Source organism: Sceloporus occidentalis, unplaced genomic scaffold (assembly GCF_023333645.1).
Source record: "Sceloporus occidentalis isolate IW3139 unplaced genomic scaffold, rSceOcc1.0.p SCAF_53, whole genome shotgun sequence".
In the NCBI taxonomy this organism is placed as follows: Eukaryota; Metazoa; Chordata; class Lepidosauria; order Squamata; family Phrynosomatidae; genus Sceloporus; species Sceloporus occidentalis.
The window spans coordinates 541,098-567,065 of NW_028317033.1; the positions used below are offsets into that span (position 1 = coordinate 541,098).

Genomic DNA, 25,968 nt, shown 5'->3' on the forward strand with positions numbered 1-25,968 from the left:
TTGTGGAAAGGCAAAAATGGCACAAGCAGGGTGTTGGAGCCATGGGGACCAAGATGGCACAGGCAGGGTGTTTGTGGGACAAAGATGGCACAGGCCAGACTGTTTGGAGACAAAGTTGACTCGTGCTGGGCTGTTTGGGGCAAGTCCTATATGCATAATTTGGGTTGGCTTTGGGGCAGGGGCGTACCTAGAGTATTTGGCACCTGGGGCGGATCCTGTATGTGGCACCCCCCCACACACACACTTTAAAACTGCATAGCTTCTACCGTTATATACCGGCGCAGACACTGAAGGTGGTACAGCAATACTGTTATCATTATATACTGAGGCAGACATTGACGGTGGTACACCATAACACTTACTGTTATCATTATATACTGAGGCAGACATTGACGGTGGTACAGCATAACACTTATCACTATATACTGAGGCAGAAATTGACGGTGGTACAGCATAACACCTATCACTATATACTGAGGCAGACATTGACGGTTGTACAGCATAACACCTACCACTATATACTGAGGCAGACATTGACAATAGTGCAGCATAACTCCTATATACTAAGCCAAACATTGATGTGGTGTAGGCCTACCACTTCATTAGTAGTAGGGATGCACCGAAACGAATTCTGGACTGAAACGAAAATGCAGCATTTACCTGGCCGAAACCGAATATGACCCCCCCACACACCATAAAAAAAAATAACACTTTTATTTAAAGTAAGTAACACACCAAAATAGGACAAAACAATTAAATAACAATATTAATATATATATATATATATATATATATATATGATTGTTAACAGCAATCACATTCCTATCATGCCCAGGCATACCCAGATTCCAGGATGTACTCCCAGACTTGGCATGATAGGAGTATGATTGCCCTATTTACCCCTTCTCACTCCCTTTTGTCCTACCTACCCCTTCTCACTCCCTTCTCCCTATCTACCCCCTAGTTGGCACCCCCCTGATGAGCGGTACCCGGTGTGGACCGCCCCCCCCCACCCCCCACTAGGTACGCTACTGCTTTGGGGTGTGCAGATCTATGCCTGTAATTTAGGGGTTTTATCTATATAATGGTGAGTTTTTATGTGAATTCCAATTCATCTATATCTGCAAAGCTGGGTTTTTTGGTTATTCTGTAGATCCATATCTGCTATGCTATCTTTCCATACATTATTATTGTATGCCTGCAAATACAGGATTTGTATGTCTGATTCTGTTTATTTGATCTTTACCTTAAGTGCGGAGTTCACAAGTGAATTTCAATTGATCTATACATGCAAAGCTGGGTTTGTGTGTTAATGTATTGATCTATAGCTGCTATCGGCATCAGGGTCTAATATTTATATATATATCGGTGGCAGGAGCTTATATTAATATATATGGGCAGCAGGGTTTAATATTAATACATATCGGCAGCAGGGTCTAATATATTTATATATATATCGGCAGCAGGGCCTAATATTAAATAAACTGCCAGTTCAGCTGTTATTTTGAAATCATATTTCAAGAGATAAATAGTTATTATGTAGTTAAAAATGCATGTCTAATGCGTATATGCACATAATTCAATAGATAAGGGAGGGGCTTGCTGGGGGCATTAATACAAATAGTGCTGGCTGGAGGCGATCATACAAGGGTCTGGGGGCACCATATTAATCTATACTAAAAAGGTGCTGGCTGAGGCATCAATACACAAGGGAAAAAACACTAAGGGGGGTATCAACGACAATGCAGTGTGGAAAATCCATCCTGGTGTAGATGTCTGTGTTGTAGATTGTGTCCTGCTGTTTGTGTGTTTTTGGTTATCAGTATAGCCTGTCCTGGTGTGTGTGTATGGGTGTTGGTGTGACAGAGCCTATGCTGGTGTGTGTTTTTGGGTGTCGGTGTGGCAGAGCCTGTCCTGGTGTGTGTGTCTGGGTGTTGGCATGGCAGAGCCTGTCCTGGTGTGTGTGTTTGGATGTCGGTGTGGCAGAGCCTGTCCTGGTGTGTGTGTTTGGGTGTCGGTGTGGCAGAGCCTGTCCTGGGGTGATTGTTTGGGTGTTGGTGTGGCAGAGCCTGTCCTGGTGTGTGTGTCTGGGTGTTGGTGTGGAAAAGCCTGTCCTGGTGTGAGTGTTTGGTTATCTGTTTCGTGGCACTTAATTTAACTATTTCATTTTTACTTATCCAGAGATAAAACGCCCTCCTGAATTTGTAGTTGTTACGTCGGATCAGGCACCACAGGTGATGGACCCACTATGCAGGAATGGCGAGAATATCCGATAAACAAGCCGGGATCGGGGCAGGCAGCACAGGAGCGAAGTCAAAGAACAATAGCCGAGGTCGGGACGGGCAGCGCAGGATCAAGCTCAGAAGAACGAAAGCCGAGGTCTGGTACATGTGAAAATCAGAAGGCACAAGAGAAACAAACACCCTGAGAACAAATATATGGACTCGTTGAACGGTCACGGAAACACAGGACCAGGAAGTCTAAATAGAGCCAATGGCAGGAGAGCAGGTAAGATGACGTCATCGCGACCGGCGCAATAATAGCGTCGTCGCGATGGCAACAAAACCTCCTGCCTGTGTTACCTCCGCGAGCGACGCGGAAGCGCCACACAGGCAGAAGAGGTACTGGTCGGGCGCCGCGAGAATGTAGCGCGGATAGTCTCTCCGATCGCCGCTGATATGCTGCGGCAGCCCAATCGAGGCTGTCAGTGGCTGGGAGGCGTGCCTGCTCGATACACACGCCCCCTCGTGTACGTGCCGAGCGCACGTCAGTACACGAGGAAGACGTGCGCGAGGAACGCCGTAGGACCCTGGCCGGACAGGTAGGTATAACAGTAGTGACTTCAGGGGACAAAACATTCAAGGCCCTGAAATCATTTAGTGGAAAAGATAAGGTTATGTGTTATTTACTCTATAATATTTATTTCAAGGATTAGTCACACTAAATTGTGGCTTCAGGCTTCCCATGTTGAATGACCAAGTATTATGTATGTATATATATATATATATATATATATATACACCGTATTTGCCCGATTATAAGACGAGGTTTTTTCCAGAGCAAATGCTCTGAAAAATACCCCTCGTCTTATAATCAGACCTCAAATAGATCTGACTATGAGACTAAGATCCAGATCCCCCGCAGCGATGCAGGGGACCTGGATCTTCCTCCTCATCTTATGCCCCCCGCCAATTTACCGGTGCTTCTGAGTCCCCGGTGCTTAGTCCGGGCAGTGTGTAGAGCTCTACGCGAATCGCGTAGAGCTCAACACGCTGCCCGGACTAAGCACCGGGGACTCAGATGCAGGGGACCTGGATCCTCCTGTGTTATCCCCCCCCCAACTTACCGTTGCTTCTGAGTCCCCGGTGCTTAGTCCGGGCAGCGCATAGAGCTCTACGCGATTCACGTAGACAACTTCCTCTCAAGCGCATAGAGCTCTACATGCTGCCCGGACTAAGCACCGGGAACTCAGAAGCACCGGTAAGTTTGTAGGAGGGAGAGGGAGTGTTAAATGGGGGGGCATAAGGCATTTCTGGAGGCAGAGTGCTCTGTGAAATGCCTTTTAACCCCCTTAATGCCACTCTGCCTCCAGAAATGCCTTTTAACCCTCTATGCGCCACTCTGCCTCCTGAAATGCCTTATACCTCCCTATATGCCACTCTGCCCCATCTGTCACTGCCTTTTAACCCCCTAAATGCCAGAGTGGCATATAGGGGTATAAGGCAATTCTGGAGGCAGAGTGGCACATAGGGGGGTCAAAAGGCATATCATGGGGCACAGTGGCATATAGAGGGTTAAAAGGGGTATCATGGGGCACAGTGGCATTTAGAGGGTATAAGGCATTTCTGGGGCAGAGTGGCAAGCCTGGGGCAGATGTGCATAACTGGGGGGGCAGGTTGAAAAAAAGGAAATAAAAACAAAAACAACATATTTTTCTCAATCATAGCTTTTATTAACAAACAATTGTTCACATAGTTAAATAACGTAGTTAATTAACATTTACTGGCAAAACTTTTTTCCTATAGGGTTGTCTTATATTCAGGCTTTTTCTTTTTTTCATTAATTAATATTCAGATTTTGGGGGGTTGTCTTATAATCAGGGTCTTCTTATAATCGAGCAAATACGGTATATATGTTTTTTCATAAAAATGGGCTGCTCAGTCTTAAATGCCCGGGCCTATTTTTTGTCCCAGTCCGGGCCTGGTTGTTGCAGCCCTAGATTCTACTCAATCCCTATATGGCATGCTGGTAGTCCCTGTGTATGCCGTCCTGTTGAGGTTTGTCAATAAATGGGAGGAATCTCTAGGGATCCAAATGGTCAGCAACAATGGGATACAATAATAAGAAAATGTATATAAATTTAATAAACTTTAGTGAGTTTACTGATAATCCTCCACATTTCAGTCCAACAGGATATCCAGTTTGCCATTACAAAAAATAGCTTTTTAGACACATGCAAAATGCTACTAAATTCCCAATCCCCTCTCATTGGAAGTCCACCACCACACCCTCTTTAAAGGACTGGATAAAAAAGGTAGAAGCGCTAATGATCAAGCAACATGGTTTTACTGGCTTAAGCTCCTGCAGATTTAATATCCACTGGAGAGCGAGAAAATGATCTTGCGGGCAACTGAAGGATCTGTCCTCCATCTTCCCCACCCTTGGTATTTAGCCTCCTGGGAGCAACAGGGTGAGGTATCTGAGAAGCAAATTATCCCAGGGCCGGATTGACGTAGGGGCTGATGGAGCTGTAGCTCCAGGCCCCTACCTTAAAAAAGGCCCAGTCAGGGCCGGACTGACTGGGCCTATGCGGCCTCTAGGGCCGCATTAACGCAGGGCAAAAGGGGTACCTGCCCCTTAAGCCCGCAGCAACTGCGACCGGGCCCGCCACTCTAGGGGGCCGGGCAGCCCCCACCAGGGCCGGCCTTAGGGGTGTGCGGCCGCACAGGGCCCGGGACTTAAATGAAAACAGTGGGAAGACAGACGCCTCGCGCCCCCACCGCAGGACTCCGGCAACAAGGTAAGTAGGGAGAAGGGGTAGATAGTGAGGAGGGGTGGAGGCAGTGAGAGAGGGGGAGAGGGGTTAGATAGTGAGAAAGGGTGAGAGGGGATAGATAGTGAGAGGGGGTACATATTGAGAAGTGGGGAAGGGGTGCAGCTATTTAACGGCAGCCCGTACATGTACGGGCATTGTCATTATCACGTTGCATGGCAACCCCGTACATGTACGTGGATTGACGTTAAGGGGTTAAATACGTTGTATGTGAAACTCATTATGAGATACATACATTTTACTATATACCTCCTATTTCTCCTATTTGTTCCCTAGGTCGGCTAATAATTACTGTTATTGGCTCAATCGAGGGAGGACATGGGACATTGTTAAAATCTTAAAAGGGTATATTAGGGACACACATGTATTGTTACAATTAAAATACATTAGGAGGAGTGAAAATTATAGTTCATATTGTCTCCGTATTCTTTCATACCACATGACATGAGCAGTTAAATATTTTTTGGATTTTTATCTGATTATGCAACAATGCAACAATGCGTAATTATTTCGTTTTTTATGGTTCTTTTTACCTCCAAACGTGCAGCTCTGATGCTTCGTGACCTCCTATGCAAATCTTTACATGGGATGATGGGTGCAGAGCCACATCTTTGGGAGTGATAATCTACTTTTGTCCCATATAGTGTCATATGGGAGATGTGCTGATGACTGGCTAATCACATGGAACAGTGAGAATAGTCAGTTAATTTTTTTTTCTCAATTCTCAGTTTTGAGATTGACCACAAGTATACAAGACTTACCATACACAGTAGAGTGGAGTGGAAGAAAGAGTACAGCATGAAGTACAATATACATCAGGCGCATAAGAAGTACAGCTCAATAAAATAAATAATAAGAGTGTCAGCTGGATACATAAATGGACAGTGAGTAGTCAAACAATATGATCAACAGATATTATTACATGACAAAACCCAGAAACAGAGCAATGTATGTTATATCCAGATAATCTGACAAGAGAGCTGGGCAGAACTGAACATGATACAACAAAAAACCAGTCAACAAATGGACGGACAGGTTTGAGAGAGGATGGGCATCACGATGACAAGAGAAAAGCTATGAGACTGATACAAAAAGAGCAAAAGACCGCATAGTAGAAATGAGCAGAGACCCAGAGACTAAGTCAACAGGGATCAAGTACGGGTGGGTCACCAGAGAAACCAGTTAGCACCCTTTGGAAGGCGGGGGACTTCGGGAATTCCCTCCACGGTAGCCACTTTAAACCATTTTTATAACCAGAACCCCTAGAGGACATTACTAGGTCTTCCATCTGCTATATCAAATTAACTAGCTTCAGCCAGGCAAAAAGCGAGGGAGTTATGGCCTGCCTCCAGAACCCAGGGATGGTGGCCCTGGCAGCATTAATCAGGTGAATAGTTAGAGAACGCCTGTAGGACCCCAGACTTGACTGCGTATGATGCAATAGCATGCCCTCAGGAGAAAATCTGGATTGTCAATCTCCCGAATCACCGCCTCCATAGCCGACCACAGAGCTTTCACCAAAGGGCATTCCCACCATAAATGTAAATATGAACCCACATCGGAGACGCACCTCCAACAATGGGGAGGGACGTGGGGCAGAGAATGGTGGAGTTCTGCAGGAACCTTGTAACATCTAGTGAGCAATTTGTAGGCTGATTCCTGTAGCTTACTTGAAATAGCCCCTTTGTGGATAACTATAATAATTTTATTCCAATCTTCCGTGTCGAAAGAACGACCCAGGTCCCTCTTCAATAGGCCAAGAAAATATGGTTTCACTGAGGGGCGCTGAGCCGAGTGGAGTTTATACAGAGTAGATAAAAGGTGGGAATGGCGACCCGCATCAATACAAGGGGTAGGGGGAGTGGCCAGGTCGTATGTGGGCGACAATGACATAAGGAAATGTTTAATTAGATGGTACAGAAAGGATTGGAAAAGGCACCGGAGAGACCCTGGCCATGGTGGAGACAGGGCGAAACGAGGTATCCTGATAAAAATGCATAAGTCGCAAAACCCTCTCCCCTTCAGGCAATAGGTGTTTAACATGGCTACCCCCCATGCCTGGAGGGAAAGCTGGGTTGGATGAAACTGGGAACATAGGGCCAGGGAACCTCATCCAACCTAGCCAAAAGAGATGTTTCCGAATAACTTTTAACGTGGGTGTAAGCGTCGGGTGTATATCCCAGGTTGGTGGTGTTGTTCCGCCAGCCAAGGCACTGCCGAGATGGTATAGTCAGTTAATTTAACCTTAATTTAAGGTTATCTAATTATTTTTAAAAATGTATACTGTTCTGCTTGCTGACACAATTATCTGCAGCAGTGACGCGACCCAGAAGGGAATGCCCGATCACGGGTGACCCGGAAGGTCATCGGAGGACAGGATATCCCCTGCAGGGTCTGTTCAGACCCTGCTGGGATATCTGATCTCTCCGATGAGGCACAGACACTGTGATCTCTATGCAAGTCTGTGGGGACTTTCCATCACTTTACCTAATTTGGAGGGGATTTTCCATCACTTTACCTAATTTTGTGAGGATGCAGATGGAAAAGTTATAAAAAAATTAGGTGTTTTTTCTAATTTTTGCTAGTTTTACTAAATCATCTAACTATGGTATCAAAAGAAAGCTCTATCTCTCCTTGAAAAAACAATATATAGTTTACATGGGTACACTATTCACAGGAAAAGAGAATAATCGCTGAACCGACATACCGCAAAAATAACAAAATTGCTCCGGGATTTGCGGTACCAAAAACCCCTGGGGTTATTCCAGCTGATTGTTTTGTGTATTATTCATTGTGTTCCATTTACTTATGTGTTTATATACAGTTTAAAGTGTATGGTGTTATTAACCTGCTGATGTGGCCAATACAAGAGTCATGTATTCTCCATTGCAGCTCTGCAAAAGTTAGGGGTCAAATCTGGTGAAATCTAGACAAGTTAATCAACTCAAATAATTATACGAATCATCTTAACCTTTGGTAAATAGATTTTATAGGGTTATAGTTTTTATTTGTCTAAATACAATAAAATAAAAAACAAAAGTATATTTGTCACTTTAAATATGAGTTCATGGCATTGAATTATTCATTCAGATCATAATGACATGTCTCTGACTATGTTCTTATAAATTGTAGTCACTTTGTATTCAACTGACAAAGGAGTTGGATTGATTCCAGCTGCAGTTTTCATTTTGGTATCATAGGTTTGAAAAAAAGAATACTATAGTCTCCTATATTCATGTAGCTTGAGTGCCATTCTCAGATGCTAATTCTAAACACTATAGATTCCATATTTTACATCATTATGGCGTTACTTATTAAAAAAGACAGGTTGCAGGTAAGTTTAAATGCGGGAGGGTTATTTACAATACTATATTAACTATACATTTTTGTACGTTATTCTAGAAAGTAGTGAGTTATTCTCAGCACGTGTCCGGAGTCAACTTTACTTCTCATGTATATTTTATTTGTGCATAATTGTCTATACATGCAGTTGTATTTTGGCAACCTCCTATTTGGCAACAGTTACTTTTTTCCTGATGACACTTTAGCCAGCTCAGACAGGTACCGCATTTAGTACAAGTGTTAACTTAACAAGACATGCTACAATAGATCTGTAGGATTGAATTATACAAGGTATGATCTGTTTATTCATTTTACTTTAAACTGTACTTAATAATTTTGGATGATTACATGTTTAATTCGTTTTCTGCCTTTTTGTTAACAATAACAGTGATCGTGAGGTCTCTACATATTACAACTTGTTAAAATATGGTTAATTTTTCTTTGTTTTCTGTAAATCTGATCAGTAGTGTATTCATTAAAATAATCCTTTTATTTTAGAACTTCTCTTAATATATATATCATTATAATGATGTGCAATTATTGGGTAATAGTTTTATTAGACTTGGAAGCAGCTATACTAATATTCTAAAATAGCATGAATAATACATAAACATATAGGGAAATAAAGTATGTTCATTACATCAAAGGAATCTAGATATATACATCACTAACAAGGTGACGTGAGAATGTGCACTTAGACCTGTAGGTATTTTTTTTTGTCTTAATACAATTGATGTGTGCCAAGACACAATAGAATAAACATTAGATTTGCTGTGATTGTTTTAACTGCGATTGTCAAAGGGCGAAATACATGCATGATGACAGTGTACTCAATTATTCATTGTTGGCAACTTGGCTGTACATACCATATTAATTACTGTAAGCCCAAAGTTGAAACTAAACGTAACTTGAGTATTTATTAACTTCCAAGATGTGATTCAAGAAAGTAAAATGAGAGGAAATGTGTTCGTGTGTATATGGGGTTTTATAAGATAAAAGGCAGGGGCTGCCAAGCCTATGGACCATGTACCTATCTTTCATGGTTTTGGATAGACTTGGGCACCAGGGGGCTCTTTGTGTTCGTCTTCGTACTCGTCTTCGGAGAAAAAAAAAACTTTGTATTCCGCGAATATTCGCCCGTTCCTGTCTTCTTTTCGGGTGAATATTCGTGGACATTCTTCGTGCTCGTTTCATCTTCGTTTTCTCCCGGCTGCGTAGCAGGGGTTAATACAGGGTTAAGAACACATCAGAGCAGCAGCAGCAGCAGATGCGTTCGCGCCATAAAGGTACGTGTGTGCGACTCTATTGGTCGCCAGAAGGGGGCTGGTCTGGCATCAACAAATGAATTGCAGAACTGCAGAATGCACCTCATTTGTTGATGGCAGGCGAGCCCCCTGCCGAAACGACCAATAGAATTGCACACACGTGTACTGTACACAATACACATTGCCCGAAACTGAAGTTCCTCCGAGCGGTTGTCTTGTCTGAGACCTAGACAAATGCTCCAAGGAACGTGGCCTCCTTTTTCTCATACACAGTCACACATCCATAGATGTTTAATAAAAGAATAGGGATTATTTTACATTTTTAAATTGATTTTGGACCACTTGTAATACATGCCTAACATTTGCTACCTATTTATAATGGCATACTTTGCAACAACCCAACTTTTACTGGACAGGACTGGAAAAAAGCAGGTATGGCAGGTATGCGAATGGAAAAATGTTGGACAAGAACTAAAAAATAGCTTTGGGTTAATGTACGGTTATTTTTAAGATTATTAGCAGTGCACTGTTTTGGTTAAAGATATATTATTATTATGTCTAAATATAATTTAATTTTAATGGGTTTATTTAATTTTATTTTAAAGTTATATTTATTATTATTTACTTTATTATATTTATTTAATGTTGTAGTGCTACCCTACCCAGCTATACCTATTTGCACTAGCATACCTAGTTTAGCTAAATTTGATGGGACAGGAAAAAAGCAGGACTGTCCCTGAAAAGTTGGGTCTGTTGGCAGGTATGTGGATGGAAAAATGTTATAGGGTGAAGTGTGAGTTATAGCGTTAATGCTAGTGAGTGTAGAAGTGAAGGCCAGGGCAAATAACAGGAGGAAAGGTCCTTGTGATTTGTGAATTGTACATGTGTGTGTTATGTGTGTTATGTGTTATGTCATTGTGTTATATGTGTTATTGTGTGTTATGTTTGGTAGGTTGTGTATCAGATGGAAAAAAATGAAATTGAAATGGAAAAGGAAATGGAAAAGGCGAATGAGTGGGCAATTGGCGACCCACTCACCTGTTTCACCCCAGGGCAAAGCATCCAAACAACTGTCAATCCTAGACGTTTGGCAGCGGACTTCCAGAGCTCAGACACAAGGCCCTAGCGTAAGCTGGCTACTCCGGCGGAGGTAGCAGGCGTTGCCACACCGCAAACAGACACAGCCAGGGGGGAGAAACTACCCTTACCATTAGGGACATTTTGGGCATGACTCTAGCCAGGAAGGGAACCGACATTAAAGAGACGCTGGCACCACCACCAGCAGCAGCAGCATTGGGAAAGGCGAATGAGTGGGCAATTGGCGACCCGCTCACCTGTTTCACCCCAGAGCAAAGCATCTAAACACTGTCAGTCCTTGGCGTTTGGGAGCGGACTTCCAGAGCTCAGACACAAGGCCCTAGCGTAAGCTGGCTACTCCGGCGGAGGTAGCAGGCGTTACCACACCGCAAACAGACACAGCCAGGGGGGAGAAACTACCCTTACCATTAGGGACATTTTGGGCATGACTCTAGCCAGGAAGGGAACTGGCAGAGAAGAGACGCTGGCACCACCACCAGCAGCAGCATTGGGAAAGGCGAATGAGTGGGCAATTGACGACCCGCTCACCTGTTTCACCCCAGGGCAAAGCATGAAAGTCTGTCAGTCCATGGCATTTGGGAGCGGACTTCCAGAACTCAGACACTAGGCCCTAGCGTAAATTGGCTACACCGGCGGAGGTAGCAGACGTTGCCACACCACAAACACGTGCAACCAGGGGAAGAAACTACCTTGAACATTAGAGAGAGAAAATAAACTTTCCAAGAGCTGGGTAACCCAACTTGGGCAGATTGAATTTAAGAAAGGCAATCTGCTCCATCAGATGAGGTGCCATGCGTGAGCGCTGTTGACTCAGTATGTTTCCAGTCATAGAAAACACGCGCTCACTTTGAACAGTGGTTGGCGGACATGATAGAAGCTGCTGCGCAACCCATGAGAGTGCAGGCCACACACTCTTCTTTTCATCCCAGTAGCTAAGAGGATCAACATTAGGTGCAGAAGGAACTTCACAGAGGTAAAGTTTGACCATTTCAGCAGCACTACTCTTCTTTCTGCTGCTAGCTCTGTCAGATGGTCCAACTATACTCCCAAGTGCCTCTTCCCAAAACGCAGCTGCTCCACTCAGCTGTGTTGTGATGCTTGTGGCACTGCTGCTGATGCTGCTGCTAGGAGTAGCAGACCACATCATCTCTTCCTCCTCTCCCTCCACGGACAGCATTCCCATTTAACGCTGCCAGTCACGCACCTTGTTGACCAATTGCTCCCGGTAGCTACTGAGAACATTGAATTTCAAAGCTAGCTTTCCCTTAATTCTTGGATCGCAAAGGCACGCTAGTATCATTTCGGGACTCTCTTCCATGCGTTTGCGAAGGTGTACTTTTAGCAGATCCTTCAGCTTCCTGACTATGACTGCTACGTCAGGATGTAGAGTGCCACCTTGAACAGCCTCACGGTTTTCAAGGAACACATTCATCTTGCTGCTTAGATGGGAGAACACTGGGATTAACTGGGCCAGACTGGCAGTGTTTGAGCTTAAATTTTCAGTGGCATCCCTGAATGGTTTAAGGACTGCCACTAGCTGGGCGATCACTGTCCAATCCTCCCTATTCAATGGAGATGTAATCCCAATATTATGCTCTGAGGCAAGATTATGGATTGCCCTCTGCTGCTCCAAAATCCTGTCCAGCATGTTTAACGTGGAGTTCCACCGTGTACTGACATCCTGACGTAGGCAGTGTACGGGAAGACCTGACCTCTCTTGCTCTTCCCTCAAAAGTTGGCTAGCCTTAACACTATGGTGAAAGTGCCCAGCGATCTTTCTGCAGCGGGACAGAACTACTGCTACCACATTAGTTCCTTCTGACATTGCTGCCTTCACTACAAGATGGATGATGTGGGCTGCACAGCGCACACCAACAATATGACCATCTCGCAGCGCTTTCACCATATTGGCACCTCCGTCAGTCACCACAAAACCAACTTCAACATTGGTGCCCGCCTCTGCTCCCACCCAAAGGCTAAACATTTTCCTTATCGCATGCAGAATATTTTGGGAAGTGTGCTTTTCATCCATCACTTCTGCATGGAGAAGGAATGATCGGTAGCCTGCTGCAGCAGCTTCCTTGGGCACACCAGGCTGCCACCAGTGTGCTGTCAAAGAAAGAAAGGCATTCTGCCCACTAGGTGCACTCCACAAATCTGTTGTGAAATGAACACACTGACCAGCAGCCTTGGAAAGCTCCTCTTTCACTGCTGAAACACAGGACCGATAAAATGAGGGGACAATGTTCCTGCTGAAAGTGGAACGTGACGGAACTGTATATTGTGGAGCCACAGCCGCCATCAATTGTTTGAAAGCCTCCCCTTCGATCATAGAGAAGGATGCCCCTCCAACAGCAATGAACTGACCAATAAGTCGCGTTACTTTATTGGCCTGCTGTTTGGGCATTGTTCTCTTGGAGTGGAATGCCACAAATTGTTCCAGGGTGGGCTGGGCATGCAGTGCTCCAACCTGCCTTGGTCTCTGGCTGCCAGCACTAGCTGCTGCTGCTGCTATTGGCTCAGAAGCAGCTGTTGGGGTTTTTCCACGGCCACCAGCTATGCTGCCTGCAAGTTTTACTTCTGCATCTTTCCCCAATAACACAGCGTTGTGTTGAGTGCTGAGGTGATGCTTCATGCTAGCACTGGTAAAATGGCCAGACACTTTCCCTCTGCTTATTAGCTTCCCATAATGTTTGCACTTTCCACAGCACCCTTCTTCAACATTTTCAAAGTGCTCCCAAATTGGGGCGCGCATAGCCTTGGAGTGTGCCTTGGGTGCTGCTCCTACTGCTCGGGGGGATGAACAGAGGCAGAACTAGTGGTGGTGGGACTGGTGGTAACAGTACTGGCCATAGTGGGACTGCTAATTGCTTTAACTCTAGAGTTGGTAGGTTTTGCTGCTGCTGCTGGTGGTGGTGATGATCGTAGCGGAGAAGGTGGAGGCTCAGGGAAAAATTGTGCACTAGTCATTTGCACACTGCTCCCTGAGGAATCTGATTCCTGACCACTCATCTCCTCTACTTCCTCTGGCTCATAGTCTAGTTCTTCATTAGCCAGATCGAATGGAATTCCTGCTAGGCTGGAGCTAAGACTGATATCGTCGTGAGACTCGTGACTAGTAGTAGTGCGAGCAGGAAGAACAGACTCTGCACTTGGCCTCTCAGTCTTAGGCTCCTCTGCTACCTCGCTAGGTGGAGTTCCACTATGTGTAACCCTCTATCTAACTGTCTTTACAAAAATATTATAAGGACTTGGTGGCTTGCTAGAGGTACTAGGAGGACATGGCATGGCGGTACCGGTGGGAACAGTAGGCGCAGCACTAGTGGTGGTAGAGGCGGTAGAGGTGGGGGTGGTGGTGGTGGTGGTTTTCCCTACGAAGGAATGAGATCGCTTTGGTTTGGGAAAACCCCTCTGAGTCTTGCTGCTAATTTGGCTCTGCTTGGTACCTTGCATGCTGCTTGTGGATGGGGAAGATGCTGCTTGGGGCAAAAGGCACTTATTTTTACTCACTGGGCTAGTAGAAGTACTAGTTGTGCTACCCTTTAACTTTGAACATGCTTCTGGTGCTTTAGGCTTTCCGTAAAAAAACATAGAGCTTGTGGGCCTAGCCGCACTACTACTACCTGCTTTTGGTGCCTTTCCTTTACTTGATGATCCTTCATGCAATGCTTCCCCAAATGAAAAGCGAGAGCTTGGCCTACTTGGCCGACTGATGCAAAGGCTGCATCTTAGAACTGGTGGTGGTGTTGGTGGTGGTAGATGGAGCTTGTCCCTCCTTAGCCCCAAAAGGAGGATCCATTTCAAATTTTGTGTTGTGTGTGTAGTGTAGTGTTTAAAAAAACTTAAAAAACAAAAGGGGGATAAAAAAATTAAAGACTTTGAATTTACACGGGCCTAAGAGCCTATCCTACTACTATGCTAAACCTAAAGCTATATTTCTTAGTATTCTAGTCTAACTCTAGGCAGACGCTCTCAAGCCCAATAACCTAAAGTGAGGTTAAGTTATATATAATATTATATTATTAATAGATCAGCATTACTTATATTATGGATTATAGATAGAATATAGATTATAGAATATAGAATTTATATTATGTTATATAATAATTAATATTAGAAGAATTATTTATATTATGGATTATAGATAGAAGAATATAGATTCTGAATTAGAATTTAGAATTACTTATAGATTATGAATTAGAATTTATATTATATTATGTTATATAATATATTATAGATTAAGATTAAAGATTATAATTATTTTAGTACTACAGCTAGTATCTTGAAGCTTTGCTTAGTACAGTTGTTGTCGTCACACAATCTTTCTTGAAAAGAAATTAGAAATAAAATAAAATGTCACAGCAAAACAGTTAGCTTCACTGCTTGCTGAAACACACAGCACTTATGCGGCTGCACTCACTAGCCCAACAAGTTCACTTCACTGATGGACTGAGGTGAGCAAAACAAATGAAATAAAATGAAATATTATTAATTAAGAAAAATTTACTTGGTCTCTTGCTGTTGCTAAAACAAAGCACAAACTAAAGAGCTGCAGCACCAGTACTAATAAGATTAGATGAACTATAAGCTAGTAGTAATTCATTATTAATTTTATTTATAGCTAATTAACTATTAAGAATTATAGAATTATTGATATTACTGAACGATTTTAGATTAGACACTAGTAGATGTCTTGAATGTCTACAGTACACTCTACACTAGTATACTAATATTACTAACTATAGTATATATAACTGACAAATATATATATCATTTTATAATGTATTCAATTATTAATTATTAATATTACTGATTTTAGATTAGACACTAGTAGATGTCTTGAATGTCTACAGTACACTCTACACTAGTATACTATTATTAATACTATATTAACTATACTATATATAACTGACAAATATATATATATAATTTTATATGTATTCAATTATTAATAATATATTCTATTAAATTATTTATAAATTCTAATATTTAATTTATTTAAGCAGGACAGGCAGTAGGCACTAGTGCCAGCCCAGGCACTGGGTGCACTGTCAACTCAACAGCACTACACAGTTGATGACAGACAAAAGCAATGAAAAAAAATAAAATAAAAAAATGATTAAATTAATAAAATTATTAATTCAGTAGAACTGAACACAGTACACTGTGGCAGGCTGAGGCTTACCAGTCTCACACAGAACAGAACAATCTCTCTCTGTAACACTCGGATGCAGCACAGCAGTGTTGCCAAAGTAGTCACAGCGAAAAATGAATGGATCTCTCAGGCAAGCTCTGGTCTTATAAAGGTGGTTTCAGAAATTCAAAAAACAGCAGCACAGGCATTGGACGAGACCCTTAGCGTGAAGTCACAAGAGTGAGCTGATTGGAGAGACGAGGCTCAGCTCACTCCTGTTTGAAATTTTGGTGGCTGCGCGGAAAAAACGAAGACTATCACGAAGAATCGAAGAATCTCTTCTTCGTGGTTGTGAGTCTTCGTCTTCTCCTACGTTTTGCCGGCACTGTATTCTCTTCGGCGTGTCTTCGGAACGAACAAAAAAACGGCCTGTTCGTGCTCGTTTACATGTTCGCCCGAAGACTAATGCGCAAGTCTAGTTTTGGATGCAATTAGATAAAAAAGAGGCATGTATGTAACTAAACTTTAAAAATACTATAAAGCATGTGAATAGCACCAGGAAAAATAGCAAATCAACTACTGTAAAACATAAATGAAAATGTTTGCTAAAAGTTCTCCAATTAAGCGGTTTAAATAAATATATACATAAATAAATTAGGTGGAAATGGCTAGAAGGTAATGTATAACTAGTTCTTACTAGCAAAAAAATATGATTTCATTACTTCACTGTGAACATTAGTCTCTACATCCCCATTTTAGACAGTTTATAGTTGTAAATATAGTTATATAAATAGTAAAAAACCGCCACGTTACTATCTTCGACAAGTCATTATTATTAACAATAAAAAAAGTATTAGAAAATGTGAGAAAAAAATAGTTGTGCAAAGCATTAGGAAGTCGTACAGATTTATAAAAAATAGCAAACAAGAAAATATTAACAATACAGTAATCAAATTAATGGCAGGGTATATTTAAATTGTTTCAGAATTTGGCTATTTATTTGCTCCACCACCCATATAAACCAGCTTTCTTATTAAGCAGAACATATACATAAATACCAAGTAGAAGAAAAAAATAACCACCTGGGATACCTGTGTGCTGCCTCCAGACATAGGGTGCTCAGTAACAAATGGTGTGGTATGAATTCCCAATGGTACTTGAATGATCAGACAACCACGCATGCGCACATTGTAATACATGGTAGGTGCCATCCTAGTGTGCATATAAACGTGGGGGCGCCCAGTGGTGGGTAGCTCAGTTCGTCACAGAGGTGTACTGCGTTGGTGGGAGTGCAAGGCCTCTGTCCTTCTTCTCCCTCTTGTGCGATTAATGCTGAGTGCCAGAATACAACGTCATATCCTGAAAGAGGAGAGATAGAGAGAAGGGGAAATAATGAGAAAAAAAAGAAGAGAAAGGGGGGAGATAATGAAAAATATGAGAGATGGGGAAAAGTTTGGGGTTTGCGACCTGTGATCTATGCCTGCAATTTAAGGTTTTAATGAATGGTTTATTTGATCTATATCTAAAATGTTAAGTTTGCTTGTAATTCTTTTTTTAGTTGATCTATACCTGTAGGGCTGGTTTTGTATGTGACTCTACTAACAATGCTATGTTTCTATGTGTTATTTAGTTAACCCCTTGTTAGGGGACAGAGGGTTTCTCTTTAGCTGTAACTTTCTTCTTTCTCATTTACTGAACCCACACAAGTTATACATTATATTGTTTTTTCAGGACAAGAAGCCCTTTCTAGATACCATTATTTTGATCATATCATATAAAAAAGTAAAAAATATGATGAAAAGTTCAGAAAAAAGGACTTTAAAACCTTAATATGGTCATAGTGCCCCATGTCCTATGTGGGGTATATTTGAACCTGGGCATTTCAATTTACCCCTATAAAACCACATGTTTGAAAACTAGACACCACAGGGTAGTTAGCATTTTAACTCTTTCCATGCACTAATTCTACCACCAGCCTTTTTGTTCACATACATTTTACTTCAGGTATGCTTTTACAGGTCCTGGTATTTGTCACAGTCAAACAACACCCCAAAAGTACAGTCATATGACCCATGCATGGGTTTGTCGTGCTGTTGTGGGGGGTTAAAAGTAGGTCTGCAACTAACGATTATTTTAATAATCGATTAGTTGGTCGATAATTTTTTCGATTAATCGATTAATCGCCTCTCTCCCATACACCACTCTGCCTCCTCCCCCCTGCCATACTCCGCTCTGCCTCTCTCCCGACTCCCTGGTGTTTTGTGAACCTCCTTTGCTGGCATCGCGCAGACACCCACCAGCTGACAGAGAGGATGATTCTCTGTCAGCCAGTGGGGGTCTGTCAGCCAGTGGGGGGCTTCTACATCATGTGATGCTGGCGCTGCATCGTAGAAGCCCGAGCGGAAGTGGAGGGGAGAGACGAAAGTTGTCTGTGCGCATCGCACGGACACCCACTGCCTGACAGTGAGGCGAATCCAGGTCCCCTGCAGCGTTGCGGGGGATCTGGATTCTAGTGTTATAATCCAATCTCTGTTTGAGGTCGGATTATATAAGGTTTTTCAGAGCAAATTGTCAACGATTTTCATTATCGATTATTATCGATTTTATCGATTAGTTGTTGCAGCCCTAGTTAAAAGACACATTTTGTAATTCAGTTACAGCTCCTGGTATGTTTCACTGTCAAACAACAACCCAATATGTGTTCAGCATCTGAGTACAGTGATACCACCCATACACCCACCCATACATGGGTTTGTTGGGTTGTTTTGGGGGTAATAGGCCACATTTGGGACATGGGCAATTTAGTTTTTCAAACTTTCTGGTCTCCTGGGACAAGATTTCAACCCAGATACTAATCGATTCTAGAGCTGCAGGTCTCTTTATAGACAGTGCCTTCACACTGAAGCTCTGTGCCTCTTCACTTGCTATCAAAGCTATTGATAGCAAACCCATTTCAGCCTGCTCAGATAACCCACATGACCTCTCCCCTGCCCATGGCTGTAGGGGCTATTCATAATGAGGTCATCCAGTTCTAGATTATCCATTCTCCACACTACCAAGTGGTTTTAGGATACCCATTGTTACAGAGGCACAATCCCACTTTCGATTGGTGTAGGGCAGAATTTTTGGCAAGGTCGCCCAATTGTTCCTGCATTTGCCTGCTGATCACATCTCCTCTCTCTTCACTACCAGAGGAGTACAGCAATGCCAAGGGTGTCTTTAAAATCCACAGGTGCTGTGCTTTCAGAGAAAACAACAACTGTCATTATTTTGGTGTTTAGGAGTGATTTTACTCTAAGTAAGAAATCTACCAATTGAGGAAGCTAAATTGACAGTGAAGGGGGAAGTTATAATAAGAGGTGACTTTAATCTTCCTGATGTGAACTGGAAAACCAAAGCAGCCGGTTGTGCTCAGAGTGCAGATATGCTAAACTCCCTACTGGGATTATCTTTAAAATAAGTAGTTGAGTAGCCAACTCGCAAAGAGGCCATATTAGATTTAGTGTTCACAAATGGACATCACGCAGACGGTCACCGGATCATCCTCTTTGTCAGCTGGTGAAAGGCTACATGATGCTACATCACAACCTCCGCTTCCGTCTGGCACTTTAGCTGGATCTTCTATGCTGGAGGATCGGAAGGTCATGTCATGCTGGTGCTGGTCTTAGAAGCAAAGAGATATGTGTAAAAAAGGTGAGAAAAAACAGTATAGGGAATAGGATAGTGAATGGTAGGAATAATCAACCTTAATGACTTTCCTTGTGTATCTGGAACCACAGCTGCAACCCTTAAGCAACACTCTCCAGGTGTTGAAGTAATACAGCAAAAAATCCACTAGGGGGAACTCGTATGTTCCATTCAATAAAAAATAAAACAGAGAAAAAAATATATAGTGTAGGAGTAAAACAGTGTGTTATGCCCTGCGTATTGTAGATTTCCCACTCACAGTGTGTTGAGGGGGTTCAGTACGTCATAGAGATGGCCTTGGGGTCCATATACAGGAATATATACCGAGGAAACAAACCAGAAAAGAATCCAATAGTGTATTGTGTATATAGCGCTAGGTACGCAACAAGTGGAGATATACTTACACTTAAATAAGTGTCAAGATGCCCGTAATTTCTGACGATAATCTGGTCACATCCGTATATTCTTCTGGTTTGAAGGGTCCGATGGTGGGATACCAATGTGTGTGTGGTGTATAGAAACAGCCACTATCCACATAGAAAGTATGTAAAAATAAGTATTTATTCTTAGTTAGCAGCCAGCTGGATCCATATCAGCTGCAGCTATAAAAAGTATCAGATGAAGCCACACACGGCGAAACGCGTAGAGTGACTTTTTTAAGGACTTTTATGATATATTTTTTATTTTGTATCAGCATTTTTATTTGTATTAGTACTTTTTATGTTATTTTAAAAAAATACTTTTTATAGCTGCAGCTGATATGGATCCAGCTGGCTGCTAACTAAGAATAAATACTTATTTTTACATACTTTCTATGTGGATAGTGGCTGTTTCTATACACCACACACACATTGGTATCCCACCATCGGACCCTTCAAACCAGAAGAATATACGGATGTGACCAGATTATCGTCAGAAATTACGGGCATCTTGACACTTTTAAAAAGTGTAAGTATATCTCCACTTGTTGCGTACCTAGCGCTATATACACAATACACTATTGGATTCTTTTCTGGTTTGTTTCCTCGGTATATATTCCTGTATATGGACCCCAAGGCCATCTCTATGACGTACTGAACCCCATCAACACACTGTGAGTGGGAAATCTACGATACGCAGGGCATAACACACTGTTTTACTCCTACACTATATATTTTTTTCTCTGTTTTATTTTTTATTGAATGGAACATACGAGCGCCCCCTAGTGGACTTTTTGCTGGTCTTAGAAGCCCCAGAGGAAGTGCTGGGTAGCAGTGCAGCAGTGGAGGTTGCCATAGAGGAGGGATCCAGGTACCCTGCAGCTCTGCGGGGGATCTGGATCTTAGCCTTATAGTCAGACGTCTATTTGAGGTCTGATTATAAGACAACCTTAAATACAAGACGAGGGGTATTTTTCATAGCATTTGGCATACTGTATGTATCCATAATGGCATACATACATAAACACGTGCAAGGGAAAATATTAGCCTCTTTAATTCTTTGGACAGGTATTTGTTCCAAAATAATAAAGCTCTGAATATGTCTAGAGGGTCGGTTTCTTATTATTATTGTTGATATAATGTAATCCCTTCCATTCTCTGGGCATTGATAGAGTAAGTGGGAGAGGCACAGAATAGGGTCTCTGCCTCTTCAATGCTATCTTAACCTCTCCATCCCAAAGGACAGGCATATATAGATGTCTTTTACACAACAAAAATATTTAACTTCAATTAACTCTATGCCTCCCATAGGGTATCTTTTTTATATATTTTTAACCTCCCTGTCCCACTGAGCAGGTTGTGAGGATGAAGAGATATAGTTGGTTCTTTTACCGCCTGAAGGTTTTTTTTTGTTTATTCCTTGCCCAAAGAAAGATGGCGAGGCAATGAAAACAATTTTTGTTCTTCAGCTATGGAATCAGCAGAGCGTTGGCAATTTTCATGCACCATACACTCCAGCACTCAGTGACCCCCCGCTCTTTGACTCCATGCAGTCTTCGCCTTCATGGCTGAGTTGCTGCTGTTCCTAAATGCTTCCACTTTCCAATAATACCAATTGAAATTCACCGTGGAATATCTAGGAGGGATGAAAGTTCACAAACGGACTTATTGAAGAAAACAAAAACTGCCTGCGCTTCTCAACCTTATAAAGTTAGTAACAAATAAATAAACATAATATAAATGATTTTACGCATTTCAGACATTCAATTTCCATGCCCTACTCTGCAACACACACAAATCATATCTAATTGCAAACAACTCATATATTATTGAATATACAAATATTGCATGTTACCTCAGTCTTAGTGAATAGGCCCAAAAAGGCTAATACCTTACTTTATAGTGTTTAGGATATGTCTGTATATTATAGTATTACATACATTTGTATTTTACGTACACCTATTGAACACTCACTTATCTATTTTTTTTTTTGCAGTTTGGTCATCAGACATCCCAACAATGCTAAAATCTCTGAAAGTGTCAGCCGTCATCCTGCTTGTATTTTCTGTTGGATTTCTTTCTAGAATCAACCACGAGGACAGCAAGTTTTTCCTCTTTAGAAAAATAAGCTTCAATGTCTTAAGTTCAGATAATATCCTAAGTGAAGGAAATGGCATCATATCCCTAGAGACAACTGACAGATTGGATTCACCTCCTTTGGTCTTCAGTCCAGATAATATCCTAAGTGAAGGAAATGGCATCATATTCCTAGAGATAACTGACAGGATGGATCCACCTGCTTTGGTCTTGTGCTCTATTGAATCAGCAGCTCGTGTATACCATGATAGGCCTGTGGTTTTCTTCATGAATGGTTTGCCTGACATGAAATCAGAAGATGACCAGATCCAGGCACGAAAGATACTTCCAGTTCTTTCATCTTTTGATAATGTCTACTTGTTTCCTCTACGGATGGAAAAACTTTATGCAGATACTCCTCTTTTCAGCTGGTATAAAAAGGTATGTGTGTATATATATATATATCAGCTAACTGCCTTCACCAGTTCTTCCATTCGAACTTGTCAGTACCGTCTTTGCCCTCAAACTGCTTGTCGGTGCCATATATCTCACCAAACAGCTTGTCTGTGCCATCTTTGCCTTCAAACAGCTTGTTAGTGCTATATTTGCCTTTAAACAGATTGTCAGGACTATCTTTGCCCCAAACAGCTTGTAGGTGCCATCGTTGTGCCCAAACAGCTTGTGTAGAACATCAAGTGCATCGGCATGACATCTCCATGATACATACATTGACAGTAGAATGGGTTGTACTAAAGAGCTCAGGCACTTTAAATATAGTACTGTCATAGGATGCCACCTTTGAAACTGTGTGCCCTGCTAGATGCTCCCTGGTTCACTGTAAATAAGCAAAATAAATGTATGGGATAAGCACTCAAAAATACGTGAAACAGAGAATCTGTGCAAATATCTAATGCCAACAAACAAAACATAGAGCTTCTCACCATGGATAGGTATGCAACAATAAATAAGTTAAATAAAAAATGTGACTTCAGATAAATATATGAATTCAATAATTTAGTTAGATCAACTAATTTTTATCTACCAAAAATTGATTTGGAGAACTATTATGATTCACACAAAAAGACAATTTCCTTGATTCACAGCTCAAGTTACTTGTAGTTTACATGATTTGTCAGATCATGAAGTGGTAGCGTACTGGATCCAACGCTTGGCATTGTAGTTGGTGATGTGAGGCTTACATGCAGCTGCTCGACTATGAAAACCCACAGTTTTTGTGTTGAAATTAATGCCAGTGGAAGTTTGGAACTCTTCAGCTATGGAATCAGCGGCGACTTTTATGCACCATGCGCGCCAGCACTCAGTGACCCCCACTGTTTGACTACACGCAGTCTTCTGCTTCATGCCTGAGTTACTGCTGTTCCTAAATGCTTCCACTTTCCAATAATACCAATTGAAGTTCACCGTCGAATATTATTATTATTTATTTATAAAGCTCCGACAGATTCCACAGCGCTGTAGAAATGGAAATTTTACAGATACAAGAGTAATGAAGGGCCCTGTTCCCGCAGGAACTTACATTCTAGGTGGATAAGGGTGAGAACAGGAGGTGAGGACTGCGTGGTAGTGAATGATGTTAATGTATGGCAAGATAAGGGTTGTAAGTGGGTGAGAGAGAAGTTTTGATGTTTGTTTCAGTGGTAGGCTTCCCTGAAGAGAAAAGTTTTTAGGGAGCGTTTGAAGGAGGGTAGAGTTGGTGAGAGTCGGACAGAACGGGGAAGAGAGTTCCTGAGGGTTGGTGCTGCGCGAGAGCAGTCCTGTAGGCGGGCATGGGAGGAGGTGATGAGTGAAGATGCGAGGAGCAGGTCATTGTTGGATCTTAGAGGCTGGGCTGGAGTATATTTGCTGATGAGGGAGGATAGGTAGAGGGGAGTGGCGTTAGTGAGAGCTTTGTAGCATAGAGTTAGTATTTTGAATTTAATTCTGCTATGGATGGGGAGCCAGTGGAGGGACTCGCAGAGAGGTGTGGCAGATGCAGAGCGTCGGGTGAGATAGATTAGTCTGGCAGAGGCATTAATAGATTAGTCTGATTATGTCTTAGACATATTTATCTTGAGGTGATGAGAGGACATCCAGGAAGAGATGCCAGATAGGCAGCTGCTGATCTGAGAGAGGACAGATGCAGAGAGATTGGAGGTGGAGAGATAGATTTGTGTGTCGTCTGATATTATTGGAAGTAATGATTTGGGGTGGTAGTTAGCAGGGGAATTTGGATCAAGGCAGGGTTTCTTGAGGATGGGAGTGACCTGTGCATATATATATATATATATATATATATATATATATATATATATATATATATATATATATATATATATATTCCTGCAAATAGTATTGACTAAGAAAAAAATGTTTGGTCATACATTAAATTATTTGGCTTTGGCTGTTGATAGTATTTAGGATTTCTGGCTACAGCTTTATGTAAGACTTACCATATTTACTAATAACTTGGGAATTTTCTTCTGTCTTGGTGTCTAGTATTATCCATTTATCTGGTACCCTCACCCTTCCTCCCTCTCATATGGACTTAATGAATATATTGTGCCCTTAGATCACGGTCACCACAGCCTTCTCTTTATATTTTTTTTTCCCCAGACAGAGACACTTACACTAGTAATACTGTGTAAAGTTTTCTGTTTAGGGCCTACTAAACCAGGTGCACCACACCCTGGCATTCCTATAACGGAGCTGCATTTTTTCACACTACCCCCTCTCCCCATCTACCCCTCCCCTTCTTATTATCTGCCCCTTCTATGTACCCCCTTTCCCCTTTCTCACTATCTAACCCCATCCCCCTTTCTCACTATCTATCCCCTCTCCCCCTTCTCACTGCCTTCCCCCTCTTCCCCTTCTCACTATCCACCACCTCTGGCCCTTCTCACTTTCTCACTGCCCCCCCTCTGCACCTTCTCACTATCTACCCCCTCTCCTTCTCATTATCCTTACTTACCTTGTTGCTAGAGTCCTGCAGTGGGAGCGGGAGGCGTCCGTCTTCCCGCTCTGCTGCGGTGAGCGCTTCACAGCTGAGCATGAAACGCCGGCACCGCAAGAGTAACGGAGAGTGAGGGGGATGCTCGGGACTTAAATCAAAACATCTGGTTTTTTTTTACTTCATTTAACATGGAGGATGTCCAGGTAAAACTAAGTGACCCCATTTCTTTGAAAAACTGGCTTTAGTCCATGTAACATGAATTGTTTCTGCAATTTAACATAATTTTAAGCAAGTGCTAATAGCTTATTTGCATAATATATATACATTCTTATATTTAAACATGAACTCTTTATTTTTAGATTAAACCAGAGCTGGAAAAATTTTGGATACATGTTAGCTCAGATGGATGCAGATTTGCTTCAATGTGGAAATATGGTGGTATTTATATGGACACTGATGTCATTTCACTCCGGCCTATTCCACATAAGAATTTCCTAGCTGCAGAAAGTTTGACTGTTTGTAGCAGCAGTGTTTTTGGACTTGATGATCATCACGACTTTACTTGGAAGTGTATGGAAGACTTTGTAAAGAACTACAATGGGGCAGTGTGGGGACACCAAGGACCAAGTCTGTTAACACGAGTTATGAAAGAGTGGTGTGTTGTACCTACATTTCATAATACAGATGATGCCAGCTGTGGAAGCATCCCCTATTTACACCCCCAACGTATCTATCCAATTTCATACCCATCATGGAGGAGATACTTTGAGGTTTGGCCAAAGATACCAACATTTAATGACTCTTATTCTTTGCATCTCTGGAATTACATGAATAATGAACACATGACAGTGGTCCCTGGCAGTAACACATTGGTTGACCATTTGTTTCAACAGCACTGCCCCACCACTTATGCATCTTTATTAACTCAGGAGTCTGTTGTCTAA

At 42.1% G+C, this 25,968-nt stretch overlaps 1 protein-coding gene across 1 annotated transcript; it reads left to right on the top strand.

The window, feature by feature from the left end:
- Positions 1-2,678: 2,678 nt before the first annotated feature.
- Positions 2,679-25,968, top strand: LOC149288083 (alpha-1,4-N-acetylglucosaminyltransferase-like). The gene is made up of 3 exons (XM_089491947.1): positions 2,679-2,821; positions 22,083-22,515; positions 25,384-25,968. The coding sequence occupies exons 1-3, from the start codon at positions 2,679-2,681 to the stop codon at positions 25,966-25,968; spliced, it is 1,161 nt and encodes a 386-aa protein (XP_089348073.1).